Source organism: Neofelis nebulosa, chromosome 14 (assembly GCF_028018385.1).
Source record: "Neofelis nebulosa isolate mNeoNeb1 chromosome 14, mNeoNeb1.pri, whole genome shotgun sequence".
Taxonomy (NCBI): Eukaryota; Metazoa; Chordata; class Mammalia; order Carnivora; family Felidae; genus Neofelis; species Neofelis nebulosa.
In genome coordinates, this window is record NC_080795.1 from 35,681,936 (window position 1) to 35,709,695 (window position 27,760).

Sequence of the window (27,760 nt, forward strand, 5' to 3'; positions counted from 1 at the left end):
CATGGTTATCTGTCAAGGGAAGGGAATTTGGTTGGAAGTTTAAAGGTTTAAACATTACAGCTAATTTAATTTTTCGGGATCATCTTGCAAAGAAACTGCAAAAGAGAAGTGAACATTTCCTCAGCATGTTTCTATTAGGTTAAAAAAGAACATTAATACCACTCACCTATCTAAAATTTTTGTTCATAAAATGACTCTCTCAAAAAGGACTCTAATGAAAAGTTTCACTAGGTAAAAAGCTTTTATTTTAAACTGGGGTTATTCGCCACTTGTTTCATACATAATGGTAAAAACATGTTTAATATACCATAAAATGTATTTTCTTGTTAGTATTTTCTTCTTTGACCCTGTCCTAGATGGGTAAATCTACTAGAACTAAATGAGTATCAGTTTCCTTGATCTCATATTCTATCCAATATGCACATCATTTAATAATAAAATTAAAAGGATCTTGGAATGCAAGCTGGTGCAGCCACTCTGGAAAACAGTATGGAGGTTCCTCAAAAAACTAAAAATAAAACTACCCTATGACCCAGCAACTGCACTACTACGCATTTATCCAAGGGCTACAGGTGTGCTGTTTTGAAGGGACACATGCACCCCCATGTTTATAGCAGCACTATTAACAATAGTCAAAGTATGGAAAGAGCCCAAATGTCCATTGATGGATGAATAGATAAAGAAGATGTGGTATATATATACAATGGAGTATTACTTGGCAATCAAAAAGCATGAAATCTTGCCATTTGCAACTACGTGGATGGAACTGGAGGGTATTATGCTAAGTGAAATTAGTCAGAGAAAGACAAAAATCATATGACTTCACTCATATGAGGACTTTAAGAGACAAAACAGATGAACATAAGGGAAGAAAAACAAAAATAATACAAAAACAGGGAGGGGGATAAAACAGGAGAGACTCATAAATATGGAGAACAAACTGAGGGTTACTGGAGGGGTTGTGGGAGGGGCGATGGGCTAAATGGGTAAGGGGCATGAAGGAATCTACTGAACTCATTGTTTCACTATATGCTAACTAATTTGGGGGTAAATTTTAAAAAATAAAAAATAAAATTAAAATATAATTAAATTAAATTAAATTAAAATATCAAGTGGCTCTAAAAAAGCAAATCTTGGCGAGTGTTGGTAAGTTCTAACAAAGCACCAATTTTGCTCTAAGAAAATAGCCTGAATGTACCACATGTGTGTGTGCGTGTGCGCGCGTGCGCGCGCGCGCGCACACACACACACACACACACACACTTTGGAAACATGCTATAAAATAGAAAAAAGAATGATAAAGTTTGATTTAAAAAGCTAAGATAAAAAAGTCAGAAAAGGGAATTTAGACTGGGTAATTTGCATTAATATAATATGGGATAATCTGAGAGAGAAGTCCCATTTCATATGTGTAAAAAGAAGCTGCAGTAAATAGGTAATAAGTTACTATTCTTAAAATGCTTATATAATAACATACTACTTGAGATGACATTTCCAACTCTGAAATTGAATACCTCAGTGTTAATCAGAAACAAATATTTACTTTTAAGCAGGAGAAAATTTAGAAATATAGCTTAGACATAGTCTGAGACTCTGATGAGAATTAAAAAAAAAAACCCTGTAAATATGACTTAAATACATTTGAACTAGAACTGCCCCACAGAGAAGTAATCAGTCTCTTGCTCTTGAGTACAGTGAAGTCACCAGAATTTTTACATTCAAGTAAGTCAGACTTTACAGTTAAAAATTAAGTTGTTTCTTACCTATAATTATATGTTCTCATTTTAATGAAATCTACTATATTGCCTTGGTGTGTTTTCAAACACTAGCCCATTTTTAATACTCTGTAATTCTCTAGTACATATTTTAAATGAAATGATGGTATAGAAGAGAATATTGAAAAGAGGCTACACAACAATTTCAACAGAGAAATTAACTGTGAACAGATGCATATTTGACTCTTCCTATTTTCCTCCTTCTGAGATAGTTTAGATATAGTTTATATTTTGCAACCTGAACAAAATTTTCTAAATCATCGGTATGTTCATTTTATTCCCTTGTTCAAAAGAGTTTGGTGAATTCTAACGGGCCATAAGAGAAATCGGTCTCATCAGCAGGTCACTAAATAATTTCAACAAATTAGATAAAACCAACTTTTCTAGTTTTAGTTATTATACTATTCACTCCTTTTTTATTTTTTATTAAAATTTTTTTTTTACATTTATTCATTTTTGAGAGACAGAGAGAGACAGAGCACAAGTGGGGGAGGGGCAGAACGAGAGGTAGGCTCCAGGCTCTCAGCACAGAGCCCGACGTGGGGCTCGAACTCACGAGCTGTGAGATCATGACCTGAGCCGAAGTTGGACGCCTAACCGAATGAGCCACCCAGGTGCCCCACTACTATTCACTCTTAATTGTCCTGTCATCTAGACCAATGGTTCACGGGCCAGGGGGACTTTGCCCCAAGTGGACAGTTGGCAAAGACAAGACATTTTTTTGGAAGAAATTTGTGTTTGTTTACAATTGGGGTTCCTTACTGACATTTATGGACAGAGGCCAGAGATGATGCCATTAATGTACACAGAACTTCTCCTTGTAATTTTTGAAATCTTCACCTCAAACGAGATAGACAGTGTCATGGTTAATGGAAACTTTTCATTTACTTGCAGGATGGATTTATTTATGGACCTGTTTTTGTAAATTTTGCAATGAATGCAATGACTCTTTTTGAATTGCACACTCTCTTATTTTAGAATATGACATTTTTGCTAATATGTGCTTGCATATTTCATTTGCTTTAATTTCCCACTCTTCTCCCCTTTAGGAGAATCTGTAATTCTTAAGCTGGAGCTATCTACCAGGTCTTCTGTATCTATCCTGGCATTTCACATCATTTTATTTTATCGTGTTTTTCTGAAAATGCTTACCACGATTTCCTTCCACATGACAGATTCAGTTTTTACAGTAATAATAGGTTTCTTTTCCTGTTCCATGAGACCTTATGGGTATTCGGAGTTGTTTCCAACACTGTTTTTTTTGTTCACTTGATAAAATATTTTCAGTGATAGGCTTTTCTCCTGAGTCTTCAAGTAGATACTCCCTTTCCTTGGTTCTTTAGTATCCCTTTAGTGGTTTCATTTTGTTGTTACCACGTAGGGAATCTTGGACCAGTCACCAAACTTTCTGTGCCTCAATTTTCTTGCAAAATGGAAGTAATTCCACTATCTATTTTATAAGTTTGTTGTGAGGACTAAATGAGTTAAGTACACACAATGAATTTAAAATAGTATGAGACATACTAGTCACGCAATTAAATTTGGCTTTATGATATTGTGAGTGAGACTGATGATAAACCAGCAGAGAGTCTTTTAATTACCTCTTGATTTCCCTATTTTCTTAGGTTCTTGATTTCCCATGATCTTAGGTCAATCTCCATTTTTTAGTACACACACATCTAGTATAGCCTTGCCTGAGAGAGGTGTAATCTCTCTCAAAGCCCAAGGTGGTCTTGTTCTCTGATGCATTAAATCAATGGCAAACTACAATTTCCAGTGTGGATTGCACCAACAGCTATTTCTGCTGCTGCCTTGATATGCAGTCAATACACTGGGGAGGAGGTGAGTTGTGGCAACATTTGATTTCAAATGAAGAAGCAAGTTATAAATTAAAATGTGAGAATAAGTAGTGGATAGTTTTGTTGTGCTTAAACTGTAAGGAAATTAAAATGGCGCTATGCCAGGTTTTGTAATAGTATGGTTGTAATTCTGCAAAAAATCACTGCACAAAACTAAAGTATGAATTAATTACTAATCTTAATAACTTAATCAATAAAAAAGTATAAAATTATTAATTTCAATCAGTTGGATTTTCTTAAACACTCAAAGACATTAGTTTTTTTATACTGATAAACTCTGGGGTAAATCTGAAATTTCTACCCTATTTTGCCTTGTTGATGACCACCTAGGGTAAAGGATAAATAACCTATATCAAGATAAATTACAACGAAAATTCCTACAAATAGTATATGAGGAGAGGAATAATAGAAGCTAAATAGTGGTCAATAGGTCAAAATCTGTATTAAGGCAAATCACAGTTAAGCAACTTATTCACAGATGCAGAGTGTACCTAATGTCAAACTAGTATTGTTTTTACCTCCTAACATACTGGTGTGGCAGACACTGACTAGTTGCTCATCAAATCCATCACCTTCATCCAGCCTTTTTTGTGATTAGATGTGGCCGTGGAATCCAACTCTAGTTAGCGGAAGTTGTCAGGAATGTTCTTTACCACTTGCAGGTCTGGCACATAACATCACTCCACGAGCAAATCTATCCCAGTTCTCCCAGCTACCGTCTGGCGGTTAAAGCCTAAGGCAGCTTCGGAAATCACGTATTGATGATGGCCAAGCCTCTATTATTCTGGGTCTCTGACTGAGTGAGTGGATAGTCCATCTGCTCCACGACATGAGCAAGAAATAAAATTCTCTTGTGTTAAGCCATTGAAAGGTCTAGTTTTATCTGTTTCATTTACTAAGAGTTCTTTATTATATATATTTTAATGTCCATGATCCATCTATATACCTCATTAAAACTGATACAATGAAATAATGTTTTGAGTATGAGGACACTAATTCATCTGTTTTTTCTAACTGTACACAGGATCTAACACATAAGTAGACAGTGCATAGCAATGATGTGAAGCTATGTAACTGAGAGATTTTGAAAAACTCAAGACTATTAAAGTCACCAGTGTACTGAAATAAAATAAACTCAGTGAAATTAAGTTTATTCCAGAATGGAAGTCAGGAAGGAAAGAAGTCATGTTTTTAAAAACAAACAAAAATATTTCTATTATAGTTTTGAAAGGTAAATTAGTTTGAGAGAGCTTCCAACTTTTGGTAAAACATGGTAAGGTAAGAACGATTTGGTAGAGGGCTAATATCTTTAGATTTAAAATCTCAATAAGTACTCTGGGTTTAAAGATCGATTAAGATCCTTGACTGCCCAGTCATATCAAGTCCTTCCCTTATCGTCACAAAGCACAGGACAGACTGATCTGGACAATACTCCCACAGACTTCACTTCAGGCCTCTTGGTAAATATCTGTTTTGCAAAATCCAACTTTTCCTGTCCTCAAAGATCAAAAAGTCAAAACCCTGTAAGCATCTGAAAAATATTATATAGCTGTTACAGCTTCAAAATGAGCAGACAATGTTGAGAGGTGGTAGGCAGCTGGTTAAGGCCTACGTTTACCTGTTGGCACCAATGCTCCTCTAGTACACCGATGACAAAATACCTCACACAGAAAGTTAACTCTGCCTCGTCGACATAAATCAAGTCCATTGACTATCATGAAGACTTTTAACTTAAACCAGATTTACTCAAAGAATGAGCTGGCTTACATGTGGAATGTGACTGTATCACATTTAATGGTTATATTAGTCAGGATTCTCCAGGGAAACAGAACCAATAGGATATATACAGGTACATTAGAGGGGATTTGTTACAGGAGTTAGCTCAAAAGGTTATGGAAGCCGAGAATTTGCTCTTGCCATCTGCAAACTGGAGAACCTGGAAAACCAGTGGTACAATTCAGTCAGAGACTGAAAGCCCAAGAACCAGGAGTTCCAGTGTCTGAGTGTAGGAAAAGCGGTATGTCCCAGCTCAAGAAGAGAGAGAAAACTCCTCCTTCCTTTTTCTTTCTCTCTATTCTGGCCCCCAGTGGACTGGATGTTGGTAAGGGAAGATCTTTACTCAGTTTACTGAATCAGTCAAATGCTAATCTCTTCCAGAACCACCCTCACAGACATCCAGAAATCATATTTTGCCACGACAGCCCTGAGCAAGTCCTGATATCTTCTCACTTTAAGACAGTAACTTTTTTGGGCGCCTGGGTGGCGCAGTCGGTTAAGCGTCCGACTTCAGCCAGGTCACGATCTCGCAGTCCGTGAGTTCGAGCCCCGCGTCAGGCTCTGGGCTGATGGCTCGGAGCCTGGAGCCTGTTTCCGATTCTGTGTCTCCCTCTTTCTCTGCCCCTCCCCCGTTCATGCTCTGTCTCTCTCTGTCCCAAAAATAAATTAAAAAAAAAAAAAATAAATAAATAAAAAATAAATAAAAAAAAAAATAAATGTTTAAGACAGTAACTTTTTTGACAACAAACAGCAGCACTGCAATGCATTTTTCTTGTTAATAGACTTGCAACTATATAGTATAATAAGACTTACTTCTAGATATTTTTCTGTTGTAGTTTTAGATAACATTTTAACAGGTAACCTTTTTGCTTACTGTGGTACATATTTGTCTAATTAGAATCTTTGTGATAAGTTTGTGTTTACATTGATAGTGCCATTCAAGCTTTATGCCATAGTCAAGGAAATAATATGATAATGATGCTCAAAATGAATCTTAACATTTTGCTAGAGTTAAATTTTCCAACTCATACTCAGGCAATGCATACTTTTCAAAAACCGTATCATTTTAGTAACATTTTCTACTTAGAATTGCTATGCACATATTTTGCTTATCCACTCCATGGGGGTAAAAGCAGCATTATTTTTATTAGGTAGGGGTATGTGTGGGGCATTTTATTTATTTATTTATTTATTTATTTATTTATTTATTTATAATTATTGTGTAATTTACTTAATGGGCTTTAGCTTGAGTTTTTGAAAGGTATCGTGACTATAAGCAAATTGATAGGAAAGTGGATAACAATGAATTAAAGGTTACTGGCAGCCTAAGACACTGTTTATCTCTTTTGAGGTAGACAGAATTCAAATTGCCTTCATTAGCTGAGCAATATGCTGAGGAAAATGAGCTGGGTACTTATCAAGAGACTCTTTCATTTGCATTTTTGCTAAATTATCAAGCTGCTCTGTTTTCTAGGTGCTTAAGAACTGTGACTAGGAAAGAAAGACAATTTTTCAGTTAAGTAAGCTTGGGGGCATTTGAGCGATAGAGTAAAGAAAAGAAAAAGTTTATCAATGAAGATGTCAGAATTGGGCCTTGTATATATGTGATACAAAACAATAATCTAACACACAGGATCTAGGACGTACAAATGCATTAATTCTCCCCACATTCACTAGTACCACAGCAAAGCTAGAGGCTGTTGTTTTGATAAATGATCAATAGTTCAGCATGACACTACCCTAGCTGTCCTGCTGTTGCTGGTTAAAAGTCTGAATTTCAATTAAGCAGTAAATCTGTATGGTATTACATCTAGAACAGAGAGTCAACTTCTCCCTAATCCCCTACAATTCTGAAACACTATTATTTTGTAGTCATTCTCTTTAAGCTCACTCAAAAGAAAAATAATATTTACTTGACCAGTAAAGAAATATTCTCTTCCAAATGAAACACTAAATATTAAATAATCATTTTGTTTAATAGTATACTTAGGTACAAAAATATTATACTTCTGCAGTAAAAATTAAGAGGCAATCAAATGTATTAATACATAATCTGAGTCAAAAATCCACTGATGTGATTGCATCCTTAGTTCATATGTTCTGTTTCAATTCTTTCCACATATATATTCCTTGGGAAACCTCTTAAGTCATGCAAAACACAGAAGCATTCATAACAATGATCACACTTAAACCAGAGTAAACATTCTCATTTCTTGCGTTATCTCAAATGTCCCTATAGATGTTTTCTTAAAGCTTTTTGCTTATTTTCTTTTTTTATTATTATTTTTAATTAATTTTTTATTTAAATCCCAGTTAGTTAACATACAGTGTAATACTGATTTCAGGAGTAGAATTTAGTGATTCATCACTTACATATAACACCCAGTACTCATCCCAACAAGTGCCTCCTTAATGCCCATTCCCATTTAGCCCATCCCCCTTCCCAACACCCTGCCAGCAACCCTCAGTTTTTTCTCTGTATTTAAGAGTCTCTTATGGTTTACCTCCCTCTCTGTTTTTATCTTATTTTTGCTTCCCTTACCCTATGTTCATCTGTTTTGTTTCTTAAATTCCACATGAGTGAAATCATATATTCGTCTTTCTTTGACTTATTTTGCTTAGCATAATACACTCTAGTTCCATCCACGTTGTTGCAAATGGCAAGATGTCATTCGTTTTTTGGTCGCCAAGTAATACTCTATTGTGTGTGTGTGTGTGTGTGTGTGTGTGTGTGTGTGTGTGTGTGTGTGTGTGTGACACCACATCTTCTTTACCTGTTCATCCATTGATGGACATTTGGGCTCTTTCCATAATTTAGCTACTGTTGATAGCATTGCTATTAACATTGGGGTGCATGTGTCCCTTTGAATCAGCACTCCTGTATCCTCTGGATAAATACCTAGTAGTGCAATTGCTGTGTTGTGAGATAGTTCTGTTTTTAAGTTTCTGAGGAACCTCCATATTGTTCTGTTCTCCAGAGTGGCTATACCAGTTTGCATTCCCACCAGCAGTGCCAAAGTGTTCCCCTTTCTCTGCATCCTCACCAACATCTGTTGTTGCCTGAGTTGTTTGTGTTAGCCATTCTGACAGGTGTGAGGTGGTATCTTATTGTGGTTTTGATTTGTATTTCCCTGATGAGTGATGAGCATCATTTCATGTGTCTGTTAGCCATCTGGATGTCTTTTTTGGAAAAGTGTATATTCATGTCTTTTGCCTTTCTTCACTAGATTATTTGTTTTTTGGGTGTTGAGTGTGGTAAGTTCTTCATAGGTTTTGGATACTAACCCTTTATCAGATATGTCATTTGCAAATATTTCTCCTATTCTGTTGGTTGCCTTTTAGTCTTCTTGATTTTTTCATTTGCTGTGCAGAAGTTTTTTATCTTGGTGAGGTCCCAATAGTTCATTTTTGCTTTTGTTTCCCTTGCCTCCAGAGACATGTCAAGTAAGAAGTTGCTATGGCCTAGGTCAAAGAGGTTGTTGCCTTACTTATTTTTCTTAGCCTAATTTCTCTGGTTCCATTCACCTTGGATGGAATCTTCTAGGATTTGGGCTTGTTGCTTATTTTCAAAAAGTATTTGTTGATGCTTAAAAATACCAGCTGATAGAGGAAGCATCTAAAAAATCTGTGCAGCTTTTTGAGGATTTCAATATTTTAAGAGAAAAATAGGCCATTTGATAGGCACCATCCCCCAAATTAACATGCCTTCAGAGCTAGCTAGATTCAAAGTAGCCTTAGCAATTATATCTATTATCAGAATAAAATATAATCTTAGAATTATAATGATTGATATAAAATATAATTTTCTCTGTTTATAATTTTAGAAGAAGTCTTTCCCTGGAAGCAAATGCAGTTTTGCCTCTGTCAGCAAAATTCTACCATTATAAGTGCTATTCTCAGTCATCTGGACTGCAAACATGTATATTAACAATTGACTGGAAGATGCCTGAACTACTCTAGTAGAATGCCGGTGTGATTTTGATAAAAATAAGATAAAAATATTTAATTTTAAATGATTTAAGTATCAAACCAATGTGGGTCTACTATCACATTACAGATATTTTATTATTGGGTGCTCAGGTATAGACTAAACATGCCTGAACAGAAAGCACCTCTACTTGCAATGTCCCAGCCCCGCAATACAACATACAGAGTGAAAATAAGCATATGACAATGTTAGAAGCTTCTTTAGCTAATGATCAGTTAGCCAGGAATTAGATGCAGGTCTGCTCAACCTCAAAGTTTTTGGCTTTACATTCCATGACTATATAGTGAAATCTCCCAACAAACTTGCCATTCATCTCCAAATCAGTTCTTAAAAATGAAGTAATAATTTAATTTAGTCAATATACCTATTAAAAACAATGCCAAAGGTCACTTTGTGTAACACTAGATATTTTATTTTCTTTTGTAAGACAGGAAGAGTTATTTATCATATTTTCTTTCTTTGAAAATTGATGCTATTATAAATTTAACTCGCCTTAATTCATGCTATCCATAATATGTTTGAATCCTGCATATTCTCAAAATGCAAGGCTGTTACGCTAATCCAGCTAACTAAACTTTCTGGTGAACTAACAAAGCTTAATTTGATGGCTGGGCTTAACTCATCAAGAGGGAATTAAGAGTTTTATTAGCTGATTAGCTGCCATTAAAACAATGCATGCTGTATCTTTTTTAAAATTTTTTATGTTTTTTATTTTATTTTTGAGAGAGGGGGGTGGGGAGGGGCAGAGAGAGAGAGGGAGAGGGAGACACAGGACCTGAAGCAGGCTCCACGCTCTGAGCTGTCAGCACAGAGCCCGACGCGGGGCTCGAACTCACAAACCATGAGATCATGACCTAAGCCGAAGTCGGCACTCAACTGACTGAGCCACCCAGGTGCCCCTACATGCTGTATTTTCAACAGCATTCTACTACTGTGAGAAAGAAAAACATTTAAGTTTTGGTTATAAGAATTCCAAGACATGGCTGCTTATGAATCTTATAAATCTAGGATCCTATAATTACATGAATATTTTTGAAACATAAAATTAAAGTGTGGATTATTGTCTAGGAAGAAACACAGACTTCTTACCTGAAGTAGCTTTCCTTTTAGTTATCAAGTTATTTTAAATTTATTTTTGCACATGAGAATAATTATAAAGATTAGAAAACTGACAGACTTGTTGGAATAGATTTGCAAAAAGTGGTTTTGATAAAAGTAAAGATATAATATAAAAATAATAAATTATGTTGTCATATCATATTGGGAGACCACATATGGATATAGAGATGAAAGACAAGAAGCAACATTTTACAAACTCAAGAGGTGAAACAGAAAAGAGAATAACAGAAAAAATGGCAGAAACTATGCCACAAATGTCAATTAACTTAAGTTTCCAGTGGAAACAGTGGACTAAAGTGTGGGAAAAAAAATAGCAGAATTTCCTTAAGCTGTTAAGTGACATTTTAGAGAAAACAAAATTCAGTCTGTTTACAGAACACAGTGTAAAGTTCTAATCTCCAAGCAACAGACCATATGAAAAACTAGCATTGTCTAATGACCCATATACAAATTCTTATTCTAAAATGTTATTAAAAAGGCTCACATAGTGTTTTATATTTTTAAAAATGAATTTAGAATTGACACCTTAAACATTGGTTAAACTGGGCACCAGGTGGCTCAGTTGGTTAAGCTACTGACTCTCGATTTCAGCTCAGGTCATTATTATCTCACGGTTTCTGAGATCATGCCTGGTGACAAGGTCTGTGCTGATAGGTCTCCTCCTACTTGGGATTCTCTTTGCACCACCATTCCGCCCACACCCCCGGCTTGCACTTTCTCTCAAAATAAATAAAAATTTAAAAAAAGTTTGTAAATCAGTCAATTACTTGGGCATTCCAAAAACAAAAATAAAAAGAGAAATATTTGCAATGAAAAAAGCCATGCACTTACCATCATGATTAGGATTTCCTAGTGTCCATGGCTCATCTGAGTCAAAATGAGTATCTCCCCCAATTCCTGGTCCAGGGAAGTAGGCATGTGCCAAAAACCCTCCCTCTCCATCAAAGGGAGAACTGTCTCCATGAAAACCAGAGGCGAAAATGATGGTTATATCCACATCGCGTTTGCCATTTTCTAATTCACTGTAAGGAACTTCTTCAAATGTCAGAGGAGTCACATTCTGCCACACATCAAAGGCACGGCGAATAGCTTTCCGGGTTTCAGGGTCTCCAACTTTTGGAGTGACGTTCTTTATACTGAAATTTAGAGAAGAGAATAATGAGTATGGCTTTTTAATATATAGTTCAACTTATTACAGATTTCAATCTATTCAGTTGAGTAAAATACTAGAAAAACAGTCATATTAAATAAGAAAAAAATTAATCAATGTCTCATGTCTTTATAGCTAGATTTCACCACACTGAAGTCGTTTAATTCTCAATAATATAGTATTCGTCCACCCAGGCAACGAGTGAGAAGTTCTCTGCAGAATGCTTAACGGGGGAGTAATTAGATCAATCAGTCACTTTGCCTCCTGAACAACAGAAAGGCAGCTTTGCCAAATGACCAAACAGGTGCAACAGTTTCGAGCTGAAATTAAAAATCCAATTTCTTTCTGGCTATCATTACTTTTAAGGGCACATCATGGTGTGCACACATGTTACTTCCAAACAATGTCCTTATGTTATTTTTTACCTACAAACACCAATTCAGCAGATGCAAAGTTATTTCTTAGTTTTTAAAGGAAAGGTTATTACAGTTTCTATTGTTTTCTTATAGTACATTAATTCTTTCTAATTATAAAAAGCAATGTGAAGCACTGGGTGTTGTATGGAAACCAATTTGACAATAAACTTCATATATTGAAAAAAACTAAATAATTAGATATGATAAAAAAATAAAAAGCAATGTGAGTGAATAGCTTTTTAATACAAATATTTAACAATTATATTAATTTAAAGAAGTAACTTGGACATTATTTTAATTTTTTTAACGTTTATTCATTTTTGAGAGAGAGAACAGAGCATGATCTGGGGAGGGGAAGAGAAAGAGAGAGACAGAATCCAAAGCAGACTATAGGCTCTGACCATCAGCACAGAGCCTGACATGGGGCTCGAACTCACTGACCACTAGATCATGACCTGAGCAGAAGCTGGATGCTTAACCAACTGAGACACCCAGGCACCCCAGTAACTTGGACATTATTTAGTCTACTTTTCTTGAGTCTAATAACAAATGGATACTTCAATCAACAGTCTTACATCCATGAGTCCATATATTTAAGCGAAAAAAACCTTAATACATAAAAGAGACTATAATATTTAGGTAAATGTTTATTGCAATGCAGTAATAAAAGAGAGCTGAAGGCTAAACATTTACAATGATATAGCAGTAGTAAAATTATGGTGTCTCTATTATATATCATAATATACATAGGACTCAAAGTTATTTTTTTCTACTTTAAGGCTATTTAGCAGCATAGAAAAAAATTAAGATATACTTTCTGGTGGAAAATAATATATAAATTATATTTTTAGCCCACTTGTAGGTATGTCTCAATAATTACAAATGTGAGGCAGGTATCATGCTGAAACAATAATAATGGTATTAACTGAGCATTTACTCTGAGCCAGCCAAGCATTTCACAGTATCTGATTTAACGCCCTGAGCAACCCAAAGAGATGGGTGTTTATACCTGTTTTACAAAGAAAGAAGCTAAGATTCAGAAAACTTCAGAGAAAATCTAGAGTGGCAGAGCTGGTGTTTCCACTTAAACATTCTGCTCAAGAATGCACTGTCTTCTACTCTAAGCTGGACCTCACATCTAAGACAAGGTTTTCACTATTTTCTAATACGTATTTACATCGACTATTTGATGGTAAATTTCACTGTATTAAAAACAAAAACAAAAACAAAAACAAAAACAAAAAATGAAGAAGCAAACCAGGTGGAAATGGAATGGGACCAGAGAACCTTCCAGACAGGAGATGACAAGTGAAAGGGCTTGAAGCTGGAGACAGTCTTGGAAAGTACCAAGAATGGTGAGGTGGCCACGGCTAGAGAGGAGGCCAGAAGATCAAAGGTTTTGGCCACTGTAAGGAGTTTGGTTTTCGCTCCAAGTGAGAGGGGAAGAAGTGGAACATCATGAGCTAAGTAACATTTGAATTACACTTTTTTTTTTTTTTTTTTTTTTTTTTTTTATTTTTGGGACAGAGAGAGACAGAGCATGAACGGGGGAGGGGCAGAGAGAGAGGGAGACACAGAATCGGAAACAGGCTCCAGGCTCCGAGCCATCAGCCCAGAGCCTGACGCGGGGCTCGAACTCACGGAGCGCGAGATCGTGACCTGGCTGAAGTCGGACGCTTAACCGACTGCGCCACCCAGGCGCCCCTGAATTACACTTTTTTTAAGTAAATGATTCAGCATCGTGTCAAAAATCTATTGAAACAGAGCAAAAGTTGAAGCAGAGACCCGCTGGAAACTCCTGCAAAACTTCAGGTGAAAGATGGAGGTGAAAGTGGAGGCCAGGGGACTGCCGGTGGAGATTCTGAGAAGTAGATGGATTTGGGACAAATTTTGAGGACACGCATTCCAAGATACACTGATGGCTGGACACAGGCCGTGAAAGAAAAGGAGGTGCCAAGCAAGATACCATGTTTTCTGAACTGAACCACAGGATGGATAGAATAAAACAATTCAAGCCTGTTCAGGGAGAATGTTATGCAGTATTTTGTTGTTGCCTTACTTGTTTGTTTTAACTTTACATCCCTCCAGTGTGATGATCTGAACTCCATTTTTAGAAAGGGTAAATTTCTAGATTAAGATATGTGGTGCTGCTTCTGTCTGGCTTGTTAGTCTCCAAATTTCCTGCCTGATGGCTGAAGAACGTTCAGATTAATGTCGTAACTCTTAATTTTATCTAAGTTAATTTTCCTAGTAGTCTTCTATCTTATTCCCAACCTACAGGGTCTCAGAAGACCCTCATTAGTGGGGAAGTATTTTTACGACACATTCTTTGAAAGAACACACTACATATATGGCTACTGTTCTATGTGCCAGAGATACAGCTTTGAAGAAGAGTCTGCTTCAGTGATAAGAGATAAACAAACAAAAAAACCCAACAACATCAAAAAGATAATTACAGATGGTAGCAAGTGAAGGTTGAGGAGGCGAGGTCAGGTCAGTAGATAATAAATGGGAATTCAATGACTTGCTTAGCGAGCACACAGTTTCCAGCCACAAGGAATAGTGAGCAGCCCCCACACATTTGGCCAGTTCAAAGAACGGGAGTGCTCTGTGAATTGGTGTAAAATGAACACTCAGGACAGTGGTATGAGATGAAAGAAAACTGGCAGGAAGTGGGTTATATTCTGTGAAAGGAGAAGCAGAGAAGTATCCTAGTATTATTCTAGTTAACAAAGACCACTATGTCTAATGAAAAATGGATAAGAAGACAAGAATGGAAGCAAGGCAACATTTCAGAAGTTCAAGCAAAGGAATACAGAACATTGTACTAGAATGGTAGTCATGGAGATAGGAAGAATTACACTATTTCAGTGAAAGTTCTGAGAGTACTGTTAGTGGGAACTGGTGTTTTATTCAGCGTGTGATGAAGAAATTATTTTGTTTTAAAAAAGAAAAAAAAATCATTAGTATGATATGTATATAAGTACATAATGGTTCTGAGAAAAATGAAGCGACATAGTAAAAAATAATAAATGTGAAGTGTCCTTTGGATTTGTAAACACATCACTGTGTTTTTCAAAGCTATGCCCTGATTGGCGTCCAAAATATACTGAACCACAATATTTGTGATGCCACTAACAAATACAAGACACATGAGTGCACTTCAAAGTTAGAGTTCTGAACAATGCACAAACAAAAAAAAAATTTTGGAATTTTTATGCCATTGAGATGTAGTTTGTACTTACTAATAATTGAAATAATAATGAACACAGAGATATATGGTATCAACAATAATAAGACTGTTATCCTTAGTAGTTCTAACGATGTTCAAAATTATTGATATATATTTGCAAAACAAAAAATGCTATACAATGAAGGTTATGCTTGAAAAACCTAATAAAGCTAATTTAATTTTAAAATGTTTTCACTTTGCTTTTCTGTGAATAGAATAGTTATAATGAACATACTTTTTTGTTTTTTGGTCTTTTTAAATATTTATTTTGAGAGAGAGAGAGAAAGAAAGAGAGTGTGTGTGTGTGCGCACAAGTCAGGGAGGGGCAGAGACAGAGGAAGAGAGAGAATCCCAAGCAGTCTCTGCACTATCAAAACAGGGCCCAATGTGGAGCTCCAACTCGGGAACTGTGAACTCACGACCCGATCTCAAGTCGGAGACTCAACCGACTGAGCCACCCAGGCGCCCCGAACATATTTTTCATTCTAATAAGACAAATGATTTCATTTTTTGGAAGGCTTTATCAGTTTTTTTCATTATGCCATTTCACTGATTCTTTTAAACTTTCATGTTGCTAAATTTTGAAACTTTTACCTAAAAAAATTAATAAATGTTATCTTTAATGACCATGCCTTATAAAATCCTATAATAAAACTGATCAAATGGGCATTTTTTGACCTCTTTATTCATCAGAACAATTGGTAGTGAAACATGTCAATTGACTTATAAGATAACTGTGTCAAGTCAGGATTCCCTAGCTTTAACTGCACTGAACCCATGCCAATTCATTTAATAACAATTCTACATACTAATCATGGAGTATTTCCCTTCAGTGTTTTCACAGAGTAATAAATCTTTTCCAAAGTTAGAGCATTATTTTATCTCTAATATGAAAATAAGAAAAAAACCTATATATTTTGGTATTTGTATTGTGTATTAAAAGAAACTTGTACTCTGCCTTATATTTCTCAATAGAAACATAAATCTTACAATGATAAGTCAGATGTTAAGTTTACTATATTTCCTTTAGGATAATTTTTTTAAAAGTGTGAGAATTTGATATTCAGAGAAATAGCAAATTTCGAGAAAATGAGGTCTTTACTAACAAAACCCTACTGAAAAATATATGTGTGTTTTCTTTATTGATGACACTGTAGGAATTATTTTGCTTCATTAGTTCTATAAAATAGATAAATGTAAACTGTAAAAATATAAAACATTTGTTCTTTTGAATAGATGTTATAAGAAATGTGAAACAAAGCCCTTGCGAAAGGTTTTTTGCCTTTCAAATGAAGTAAACTCTGTAATTAGTTACTTGAGTGGCACAGTAAATATTACCCAGTGCCTAAAGATTACCATGAAAAGTCAGGATCTTCTAGTTTTGTTTTTTTTTTTTTTTTTTTAACGTTTATTTAGAGACTGAGACAAAGCATGAATGGGGGAGGGGCAGAGAGAGAGAGGGAGACACAGAATCCGAAACAGGTTCCAGGCTCTGAGCTGTCAGCACAGAGCTTTATGCAGGGCTCGAACTCACCGACCATAAGATCCTGACCTGAGCCGAAGTCAGCGCTCAACTGACTGAGCCACCCACAGGCTCCTCAAGGATTCTCTAGTTTTAACATCACTGGATCCATACCAATTTAATTAATAACAACTCTACATATTAGTAATTATTTCCCCTTTAAATTTTGAGAGTGATAAACCTTTTTCAAAGTTAGGGTAATGTTTTATCTCTAATTTTGAAATAAATAAAACTGAATACTTCAGCATCTAGTTAAGTTACAGAAGTTGTGCGTGTGTGTGTACTTATGTCAAAATTATTTTTATATGGACAAAGCTAAATAGCCTTTAGTCAATTCAACAGACAAAAATTAGTTGGTCAGAAAAGCATACTAACATTTTATGAAAAATGATTAGCAACCAAATGGAATGTATTGTAACTGAGAAAGTAGACCTTGCTAGGAGTATAACAGAGTAAAAATAATCAACATAATTGACGTAGTTAAATTATTGTCAGATCCATATCCAGAATGTATTATGATATTCTATCAAGAGAGAACTAAATAGACTAATTTACTTTCATTCATATAATGTTTGTATCTTGATGCGGCTTTACTTTAAGTAGAAGAAATGGTTAGAGAATAGAGACTGAATATGGAGTCTCTCCCTCTAGAAAAGCTTACATTAAATATTTTGCTATTTCCCAAGACGCTAGTTTCTCAGGCAAGGCAGACTAAAGTACATATTACTTTGGGTTTTATTAAATAGTGTCTGTTACACAGCCTGTCGTGTATCCTCTAGACACACAACCTGAATTCTCTATGAAGTCAAGAGCATCATCAAATTCAGTGACCTCATTGGGTTTAAAGAGAATAATGACAAATGTTTCTGGGGAGGAACTGATTATTGCTCAAAACTTTTAGGTTTCTTTTCTCTGCATATATTATTAAAGTAAAACAATAACTTCTAGTGTGTAACTTCAGGAGTCACATAAACATTTATTTAAAATCAAGGTTAACTAAAGGAGAAAATACAAAGAGAGCCAGTACTAATTAATATAACATAATAGTATCACATTAATTATTATGAATCCTTGTTAATATAACACAATTTAAAAAACAGCTGGATCTGGCAGTTTAAGTACCTACTCCTGGGACACTCACTACATAAAATATTATTTTGGAGTTTAGATTTTATAAAGAAAAAGAATTTAGGCTAAGCAAATATTATACCATATTTAATAAACTTGGGAAATAAAGCTATATTGATAAAAAATAAGGTTATTCATTAAATTCCTATTATTGTTTTGAATAAAACACACAATTCATTAATTTATTCAACAACTATGTAATGAGAGCATTATACACAGCAGCCACTCTAGGTTCTAGGGAGCATAACATGGATATGGTCTGTGATGTAATAAATGCTGTAAGGTCTTGATGTCACATAAAATATACTATTTTGCAATTATTCACTTAAATACCTGTCTCCCACATTCAACTATGTGTTCCAGGAGAGCGGGGGTCTTACTTAACTCATCTATTGCCAGTGCTGTCACATAATGCTGTTCAATAACCACTTATTGAATGAACAACACTTAATTACCCAAGAAGCAAAATGTGCCAAAAGAAAATTGATCATAAAGATGCAAGTAAGACATGAATGGCTACCAGTATTTATGTAACAATTATTACCAGCATGTAAATTATGCATCAGCCAAAGTTACACAGACCTCTAAGAATACTTATGTGATCCTCTGGTACGATTGCAGAAGTTCCCATTTCTAGGTATCCTGCACTGAGGTCATTAAAGTGGAAAGCCTGGGAGCCTAGACATTCCCTTTAAGTGGAGTAATTATAGAAGGCTGTTTCCAATTCCACATTTTAAAGATAGGAAGAGATTTTAAAGTTATATAATCTAACTTTCCAACCATTCCACAAATGGTCTCAAATTTCCCTGACAAGTGAATAAGTTGTTTGGTTTATATGCTTCTGATGATGAAGACTTAGGATGAATGATTTAATTTTCCAACAGCTCAAAATATTAGGTTCTTCCGAAAGCCTTTAAGTATTTGAAAATAACTGGAATTTTCTCCTTTAAATAATTTTTTCCATCATCTTGAGAATCCTTGGCTCTAATATTGAGCTCTTTCTCATGCAGCCTGTTTTCAAGATCTCTTAGCATTTTGATTTCCTTTTTAAAGGTGTACTTTAATTTGCCAAGAAGCAGCTGGAAATGTGGTGGACCAAAGAGAAAAAGGATACATCAGGTAAAGGTTGGCCAGCAAAGCAAAGAGAAAAATTGGCATCATCACTGCTTTGGACACTTTGCTTTCTATCAATCTAATCTGTTCATTTCAATTCTTTTTTGAGCCATATGATGCTGTTGGCTCATAACGAGTTTGCCATCAAATAAAACCTAGTTCAACCACCCCCACTCCAACTGCTGGCTGCCTTCTGTAAGGGCACATTTCAACTATCCTTTTAAAGAGTAATTTTTTTCCCTCAATAGAATATCTTGTATTTATTTTTCTAAATATAGTAATAAAAGTAGTAGTAAATGTTTATACAGTACTTACTTTACACAAGGCAACTTAACACCCTACATATACTAACTTTAAAATTTAAAATCCTTAGCTCTTGCCCTCAACTTTCTGTAATTCTATTAAAGCACTCTCAACAATTTCTGTTGTCTGGTGAATTAAAACAAGTTAAGACGGAGCGCCAGGCTGGCTTAGTCAGTTGAGCAACTGACTCTTGGATTTCAGCTCAGGTCATGATCTCACTGTTTGTGAGTTTGAGCCCTGTGTCGGACTCTACACTGACAGCGTGGAGCCTGCTTGGGATTCTCTCTCTCTCTCTCTCTCTCTCTCTCTCTCTCACTCTCACTCTCTCTCTCTGTCTCTCCGTTGCTCACTTGTGTGCATGCACTCTCTTCATCAAAATAAATAAACTTAAAAAAAAAGTTAAGATGATAGTTGGCATTTCCTAAGCACTATGTTTCAAGCACTGTCCTGAAGTGGGTTCTTCTGTTTGTTTATCTGTTTTTTGGGGAGTTTTCCCCACCATCATCTGACTTAATTATCTCCTAGGTTTTATGATGTGGGTAGTGTTACAATACTCATTTTGCACACAGGGAGAATGAAACTTAGAAGATAAAGTAGCTTGATTCTGGTCTTACAGGTAGCAAGTCAGAGCCAGGATTCAAATCTAGATCTTTCTTACTCCAAAATAGAACTCATAACCACATGATGAGTTTATCAATAACCTAGAAGTTTACAGGGATAGACACATAATTATCTTAGTATTCACAACTGGCTGACACAGTTGTCAGTATAGGGACATAGCATAAACGGAATTATGATTAGTTCTTAACATGATGGCTCTTAAGTTTCTTTCTTTCTTTCTTTCTTAAACGAATGGTGTAAGTCAGTACCTAAGTACACACAGACAGTAAACAGGTACACTGTTAAGTTTGGAAATGAGATGAGAAAAAAGACACTACCTGAAATGAAAGCAATAAATACCAGTAGGCAGAGTTGTGTGTTTTGTAGTTCTAAAGTTGATTATGCACATTAATCCAATTAATATTTACTAATTTTATATGGTCTGGGGTAAGAATCTTATTTCATTGTTTTCCATATGGATAACAACTTATTACAGAAAAACTTAAAAAGTAAAATAGCCCGTTCTTTCCCTAATGATCTACAAGGTCTTCTCTGACATAAATAAATTGAAGCCACAACCCCCAATTATATTTATAGATAGGGCCTTTAAAGAGGTAATTAAGGTTAAATGAAGTCACAAGATGGGGTCCTAATTTGGTTTGACTGGCATCCTTATAAGAAAAGAAAAAAAAAAACAAAAAACAAAACAAAACAAAAAAATAGCAGAAATCTCCTTGTCTCTCCACACATGCACAGGAGAGGTAAGAGGAGGACACAATGAGAAGGTGGCTGTCTGAAAGCCAGAAAGAGAAACTTCACCAAAACTAACCTCGACAGCATGTTAATCTTGGACTTCCAGGCTCCAGATTTGGGGAAATTAAATTTCTGTTGCTTAAACTATCCAGGCTGTGGTATTTTGTGATGGCAGCCTGAGCAGACTAACACAGATTTAATGGACCAACTCCTTTGAAAGACACAATCTGTAAAAACTTACACAAAGAGAAACAGATAATCTGAACAGGACTACATCTATTACGCAGACTTAATAAAAAATTAATAACCTTAAAAACATGAAAAAAAAGAATGAGGCCCAAATGGTTGTATTGGGTCTATTAAACATTTCGTTAGAAGTCATACCAATTCTCTACAATCTCTTCCAGAAAACTGAAGTAGAGGAACACTTTCTAACCCATTCCATGAGGCTAGTACTCATGGAGTTAAGTAACCCAGATAAAGACTTTACAAGACAGAAAAACTACGTATCAGTGTTACTCATGAACATACATGTAAAAATCCTCAACAAAAAATTAGCAAATCAAATCCAACAATGTGTAAGAAGAATTATTCACTATGACAAAGTGGGATTTACCCTACAGGCATGAGAAGCTGGTTCCACTGAAAATCACTTAATGTAATCCTTCACATTAAAAGGCTAAAGAAAAATCATATGATCATATCAATAGGTGCAGAAAAAGCAAAGAAAAGCAGTTCATAAAATCCAACACTCATTCATAATAAAAACTTCCAGCAAACTAGGAATAGAGGGAACTTCTTCAATTTGATAAACATCTAGAAAAAAGCTTACAGCTAACATCATACTTACTGATAAGGAACTAGATGCTTTTCTCCTAAAGACTGGGGAAAAGGCAATCATGTTTGCCTTCAGCACTCCTTGTCAACATTAGACTGACAGTCTCAGTTTTAAGACAAGAAAAGGAAATAAAAGACACACCGATTGGGAAGGAAAAATATAACTCTTTTTTTTCACGTGATATTATTCTCTGTATAAAATATCAAAGAATTAACAAAGTAATCCTGGACTAATGAGTGATTATAGCAAAATTGGAAGATACAAAGCTAGTATACAAAAGCCAATTGTTTTCCTATATATCAGTTACAAACATTTGGAATTTGCAATTAAAAACACAATACCGTAAACAGTACCAAAAATAAAAGGAATATTTAGGACTAAATCTATTAAAATATATGACTATGGTCTGAATATTTATCTCCCCTATAATTCATATATTAAAATCCTAACCCCCAAAAATGATGGTAATAGAAGATGAGACCTTTGGGAGGTGCTTGAGGTCATGAGGGTGGTGCCTTCATAAATGGGATCAGTATCCCACAGAGATCTTAGCCCTTTTTGCCATGTGAAGATACATGCGAAGTCTGTGACTCACCCAACTATACTGACTCCTTGATCTCAGACTTCCAGTCTCCAGAACTGTGAGCTGTAATTTTCTGCTGCTTATAAGCCACTCAATCTATGGTATGTTGTTATAGGCTCTCACTTGGACTACAGTTTATGCCTAAGATCTATATGAGTAAAAGTAAAAACAAACAAACAAACAAACAAAAACCTAACTGGGATTAAAGAAATCAAAGACTTAAATAAATGATGAGAGTTTCATGTTCATGAATATTTTTTTTTTTTTTTTTTTCTTTTCAACATTTTTTTTTTTTTTTTAATTTTTGGGACAGAGAGAGACAGAGAATGAACGGGGGAGGGGCAGAGAGAGAGGGAGACACAGAATCGGAAACAGGCTCCAGGCTCCGAGCCATCAGCCCAGAGCCTGACGCGGGGCTCGAACTCACGGACCGCGAGATCGTGACCTGGCTGAAGTCGGACGCTTAACCGACTGCGCCACCCAGGCGCCCCCATGTTCATGAATATTAAGACTCGATGGTGTTAAGATATTAGTTCTTCCCAAATGATCTGTAGATTCAACACCATCACAATCAAAACCTACCAATTTCTTTTGAAGGAACAGGCAAACTAATTCTAAACTTTGTATGGAAGAGTAAGAGACCCCAAAACACAAAACTGAAGAAGAATAAAGTCAGAAGACTGGCACTATCTGATATCAAGACTTAGTATAAAACTTCGGTAATCAAGACAGTGTGATATTGGTTTACACATAAAAAGAAAGGACAGTGAAACAGAATAAAGAGCCTAGAAATTGACCCACACATATAAGTCAACTGATCTTTGGCAAAGAGCAAAGGCAATGAAGAAAAAAATGGTCTTTTCATCACACGGTGCTGGAACTGAACTTCCACATGCACATAAAGTGAATCTAGACACTGACTTTACACTTTTAATAAAACCTAACTCAAAATTGATCATAGACCTAATTGAAAATGCAAAATTATTAAACTTTTAGAAGATAACATAGAAGGAAAACTAAGTGATCCTGGGTTTGGAAATTATATTTATTTATTTATTTAGTTAGTTAGTTAGTTAGTTAGTTAGTTTTTATTTGTTTTTGAGAGACAGAGAGAGAGAGAGAGAGACAGAGTGTGAGTGCGGGAGGGGCAGAGAGAGAGGGAGACACAGAATCTGAAGCAGGTTCCAGGCTCTGAGCTGTCAGCACAGCCCGACGCAGGGCTCAAACTCACAGACCAGGAGATCTTGACCTGAACCACAGTCAGACGCTTAATCAACTGAGCCACTCAGGTGCCCCTGGAAATGATATTTCTGATACAACACCAAAAGCACAAAAGAAAAAATAATTGATAAATTGGACTTTATTAAAATTAAAACTTTTGCTCTGCAAAAGACACTGTAAAAAGAATGAGAAGAAAGTCACAGACTAGGAGAACATACTGGAAAACATATCTGATAAAAGACTTGTATCTAAAATATATAAAGAACTCTTTTTAAAAAAAGCTCTTAAAACAGCAACTCAATTAAAAGTTAGTCAAAACAGGGCGTCTAGGTGGCTCAGTCGGTTGGGCTTCTGACTTCGCTTCAGGTCATGACCTCATGGTCTGTGAATTCGTGCTCCGTGTTGGGCTCTGTGCTGACAGCTCGGAGCCTGCTTCAGATTCTCTGTGTCCCCCTCTCTTTGCCCCTCCCCCACTGATGCTCTGTCTCTCTCAAAAATAAATAAATATTAAAAAGATTAAAAAAAACCAAAAACATTAGTCGAAAGATCCAAACAGACATCTCACCAAAGAAGATGTACAGATGGCAAATAGCATATGAAAATATAATCAGTATAATGTATCATTAGGGAATTGCAAATTAAAACAGCAATCAGATCCCACGACACATCTATTAGAATGGTTACAATCCTAAATACTGACAACAGTAAATGCTGGTGAGGTTGGAGAGCAACAGGAACTTTAAATTATTACCGGGAGTAATGCCAAGGATAAGGGCAGTTCAGCAGTTTCTTACAAAACTAACTATGGTCTTACCATATCATTAGCGATTTATACTCCTGGGTACTTACCCAAATGAACTGAAAATCTTTGCCCACATAGAAACATGCCCATGAATTTTTATGCCATCCTTATTCATAACTGCTCCAAACTGTATGCAACCAATAAGGCTCCAATAGGTGAATGGGTAAACACACAGTGGCCCATCCATACACAGAATATTACTCAGTAAGGAAAGAAATGAGCCATCAAGGCATGAAACAAGATGGAGGAACCTTAAATGCACATCGCTAAGTGCAAGGAGGCAGTCTGAAATGGCTATATACGTATGGTATGGTTCCAACTCTATGACACTCCAGAAAAGCAAAATTACAAAGAAATTAGAACAGTCAGTAGTTTCTAGGGGTTATGGAGGAGAAGAGGGATGATGAAGTATAACACAATATTTTTAGAATACAATATAATAGAATAAAACTATTCTGATGATACTGTAATGCTGCTTGACATCATGCATTTGTCAAACCCATAAAACTACAGCACAAAGAGTGCACCCTACCGTAAGTGTGCACCTTAGTTAGAATTAACATACCAACACTGGCACAGCTATTGTATCAAACAGATCCCACTAATGCAAGATCTTAATAGAAGGAGAAACTATGAGTGTTTACACGAGGTGGTGGTGGGCAACGTAGTATATGGGAACTACTTGTATTATCTGCTCAACGTTTTTGTAAACCTAAAATTTATCTAAACATGAAATGTATTATTTTTTAAGTTAACCATATTCTTTAGGTATTTCTGAAAATTGTCTAGGGTTTATTCAGTGCTTTCTATATAGGAAGTGAAATAAACTGTAACTAACAATAGTTTTATTTCTTTACAAATTCTTGTATCTTTTATTTCCTTACAACTTTAAGTAGCTGTGCAATGTTGTTAGATGCAGAGGTAGCAGGTATTTCTGTTCTTGTTGTCCCTTAAGGAACTCTTCTAACACTTCACATTTACTACATGGGCTTGACTTAAGACTGCTTCCTCCTTGATTTCTCTTATCTGCAGAAGTAACTGGAATAGGTTGCACAAAATTCTAGGAGCATGCTATCTGGGAGGATTAGCGAAAGAATATAAAATAACACTGAAAAGTGCTCTTAAAATAACTAAAATAAGTTCAAATGGCACAAACCAGATGTATTGGTAGAAAATCTATATACTGAGGCTTAAATTTTATCTTTAAGTGTACGAGAAGGGTTATTTATACAAAGAATGAGAATTATAAATGTCTTTCTTTTATTCATGTAACTCCTGGCATCCTACCCTCCCCTTGAAGTGTCCTGCCCTTCTTTGCCCTTTGGTCTAACAAGTTCTTTCTCTTCCTGTGGTGGTTAGCTGAAAGGCCATTTCTTTAGGAAGACCTTTCCTGGTTTTCTAGAATGGGTTAGACGGCCCTGTTTTTATAAGTTTCTCTTCCTTCCCTTTCATAACAGGCATCACATTTATATGATTGGTGAACTTATCCACAGGACTGCAAATTCCAAAAGAATGAATGGAGACCCGTGTTCTACTTATTTCTATAACCACAGGGCCTAGAATTGTTTTTGTTCAAACACAGACCCAATAGACAGTTGTTCAATGAATTAATGAATAACTAGAAACATCTCTGTTAGCAGCAATGGTCACTCCAGGATGGAAGACACTGGCATCCCTTCGGCGTCCTTCAGTAGAGACAAAACAAGAAATGATGATCCAACTGCACTGTTCCCAAAAAGATAGAAAGTAAAATGTTTGGACTGATACTAAAAGTTAATTAATAGAGTCAAAGACATTTTGCTTCAAAGACAATTATTTGTAAACTTTATTATTTGATTACTTTTTAGATTATGAATCCTTATTAAAGAATGTCAATGTGTAAAATATTCATCTCAGAGTTGCTCAGGATTTGGTACTTTCAAGAAGCTTGAAGATATAGTTTACAAAAAAGATCTAGAATTTAAGAAATGTTTACAAGGACTCCAAATGGCCAATTTATTCTCTTCTTGATTGCAGGTCTCAGTTCCCTATGTCAACATCATATTCCTATATGTTACCATGTGGTCAATGTGCATAAGATGGCCAAGAAAATGTCAGAATAAATGGTTGTGAAAAAATGGAAAAAACAGTAATTCCTCATTAGTTCTCATACCTGTAAGTGATGTGTTTGTGCTGCCACTTCTGTCCTGTTAATGCATATCGCTTTCGACGAATATTAAATTTGGAGCTACCTCTTGTCTGGTCAGGTACGCCACATCGAGGCTTCTTCATCCAGCTGCAAAAAGCAGGGTTTTCCGGTTAGTTACCAACAACTCTAATCATTCATTTCAAAAGGAAATCAGTTGGGAAGTTAACCAATGACAGTGATGATGAAAATGGGAAAACCTAAAGAAGAAAATTGTCAATTTTCATGCAGTTTGAACCCAAGTAGAAAGCATTATTTTTTCCCCTGAATGATCAAGAATCGTTGGTTTTGAACTCAGCTCTCTTAGATATTTTTTTGTCTAATTTACTTTGAGCTTACTATAGACTGAAGTCCTCTTAAGCTTCTAACTAGAATCTGTTTTTAACAAGATCTGTGATCTTGGGCAAGTCATTAGTCCCTAGTCTCATTCATAGAATGAGACTTTAAAAAACAAATTTTCACTAAGGTGTCTTCCAACTTGAACATTCAACAATTTTTAAAATCTATTAAATAACCCTAAATTTCAGGATTCAAGAAGGTATATGCTATTCTCTCTTCCAGCTTACATAGAAGTAAACTGTTTAAATAACATTTGCCTTTCTCGAATTTTTCTTTTTACTTTGCTCATTATCCCAATTTCTAAGCAACATCCATTTGCTTTAAATTAGTAATAACTAAATTCAATGATTAATTTTTTTTTCTGGATATGAGGTTTAATATCACACAAATAAGGTTTAACATAATTATCTTAGGAAAATGACATGCTTTTTGATTTACTAATTTTTTAACACTTATACAAGATACGGTTGTGTAACTTTTCTAAGAGTCTCTTTTTACCATTGTCCTGTTTTCTATGTAGTCTTGCTTCTTATCTAAAAAGAAAGATTATCATGATTTTGAGAAGTGTTTCTTTAGTGACTCAAAAAATGGCTTTACCATTCATTAACACATTTAATTTATCAATTGCAAAGCTAAAGCAGAGTTCACGGTGCTACATGCTTCAGCAAGTAGAAATGAGAAAAGAATCAATTTTCGTTGTATTTCACCAAATACTTTATAATTTCTATATCTTTAAATGGAAAATAATTGACTGGAGAGATGACTATCAAAAGATGTCCATTTGGGGAAAATGAAAGAATAGTTTACATGTTACATGGATAAATCAGCTAATCAGTGCTTATAATAATGACTTCATGCAACAATGAAATCATGACTTCTGCTTTTTAAGAAAGATGACAATTTTCCAGTAAGCACTGAAAAAAGTTTCCCTCTCTCTCTCTCTCTTTTTTTCCTAGTAATAATGTAGACATTGCAATTATCAGACTTCACAAATTCCATCCTAGTCTAAAATGCATTGTGGAGTTACTTCAGAAATCTCTATTTCCCTTTATTAAAGT

General features: G+C 35.4%; 1 protein-coding gene across 3 annotated transcripts in view; it reads right to left on the minus strand.

The window, feature by feature from the left end:
- Positions 1–27,760, minus strand: part of MMP16 (matrix metallopeptidase 16) — a 313,046-nt gene that overhangs the window by 135,632 nt on the left and 149,654 nt on the right. For all 3 annotated transcript variants that reach the window (XM_058698495.1, XM_058698496.1, XM_058698494.1), the window contains exons 3-4: positions 26,331–26,453; positions 11,349–11,653 (exon numbers count right to left, since the gene is read on the minus strand). In XM_058698495.1, coding sequence (XP_058554478.1) covers positions 11,349–11,653; positions 26,331–26,453 — 428 coding nt within the window. The remainder of the gene's footprint in view (positions 1–11,348; positions 11,654–26,330; positions 26,454–27,760) is intronic.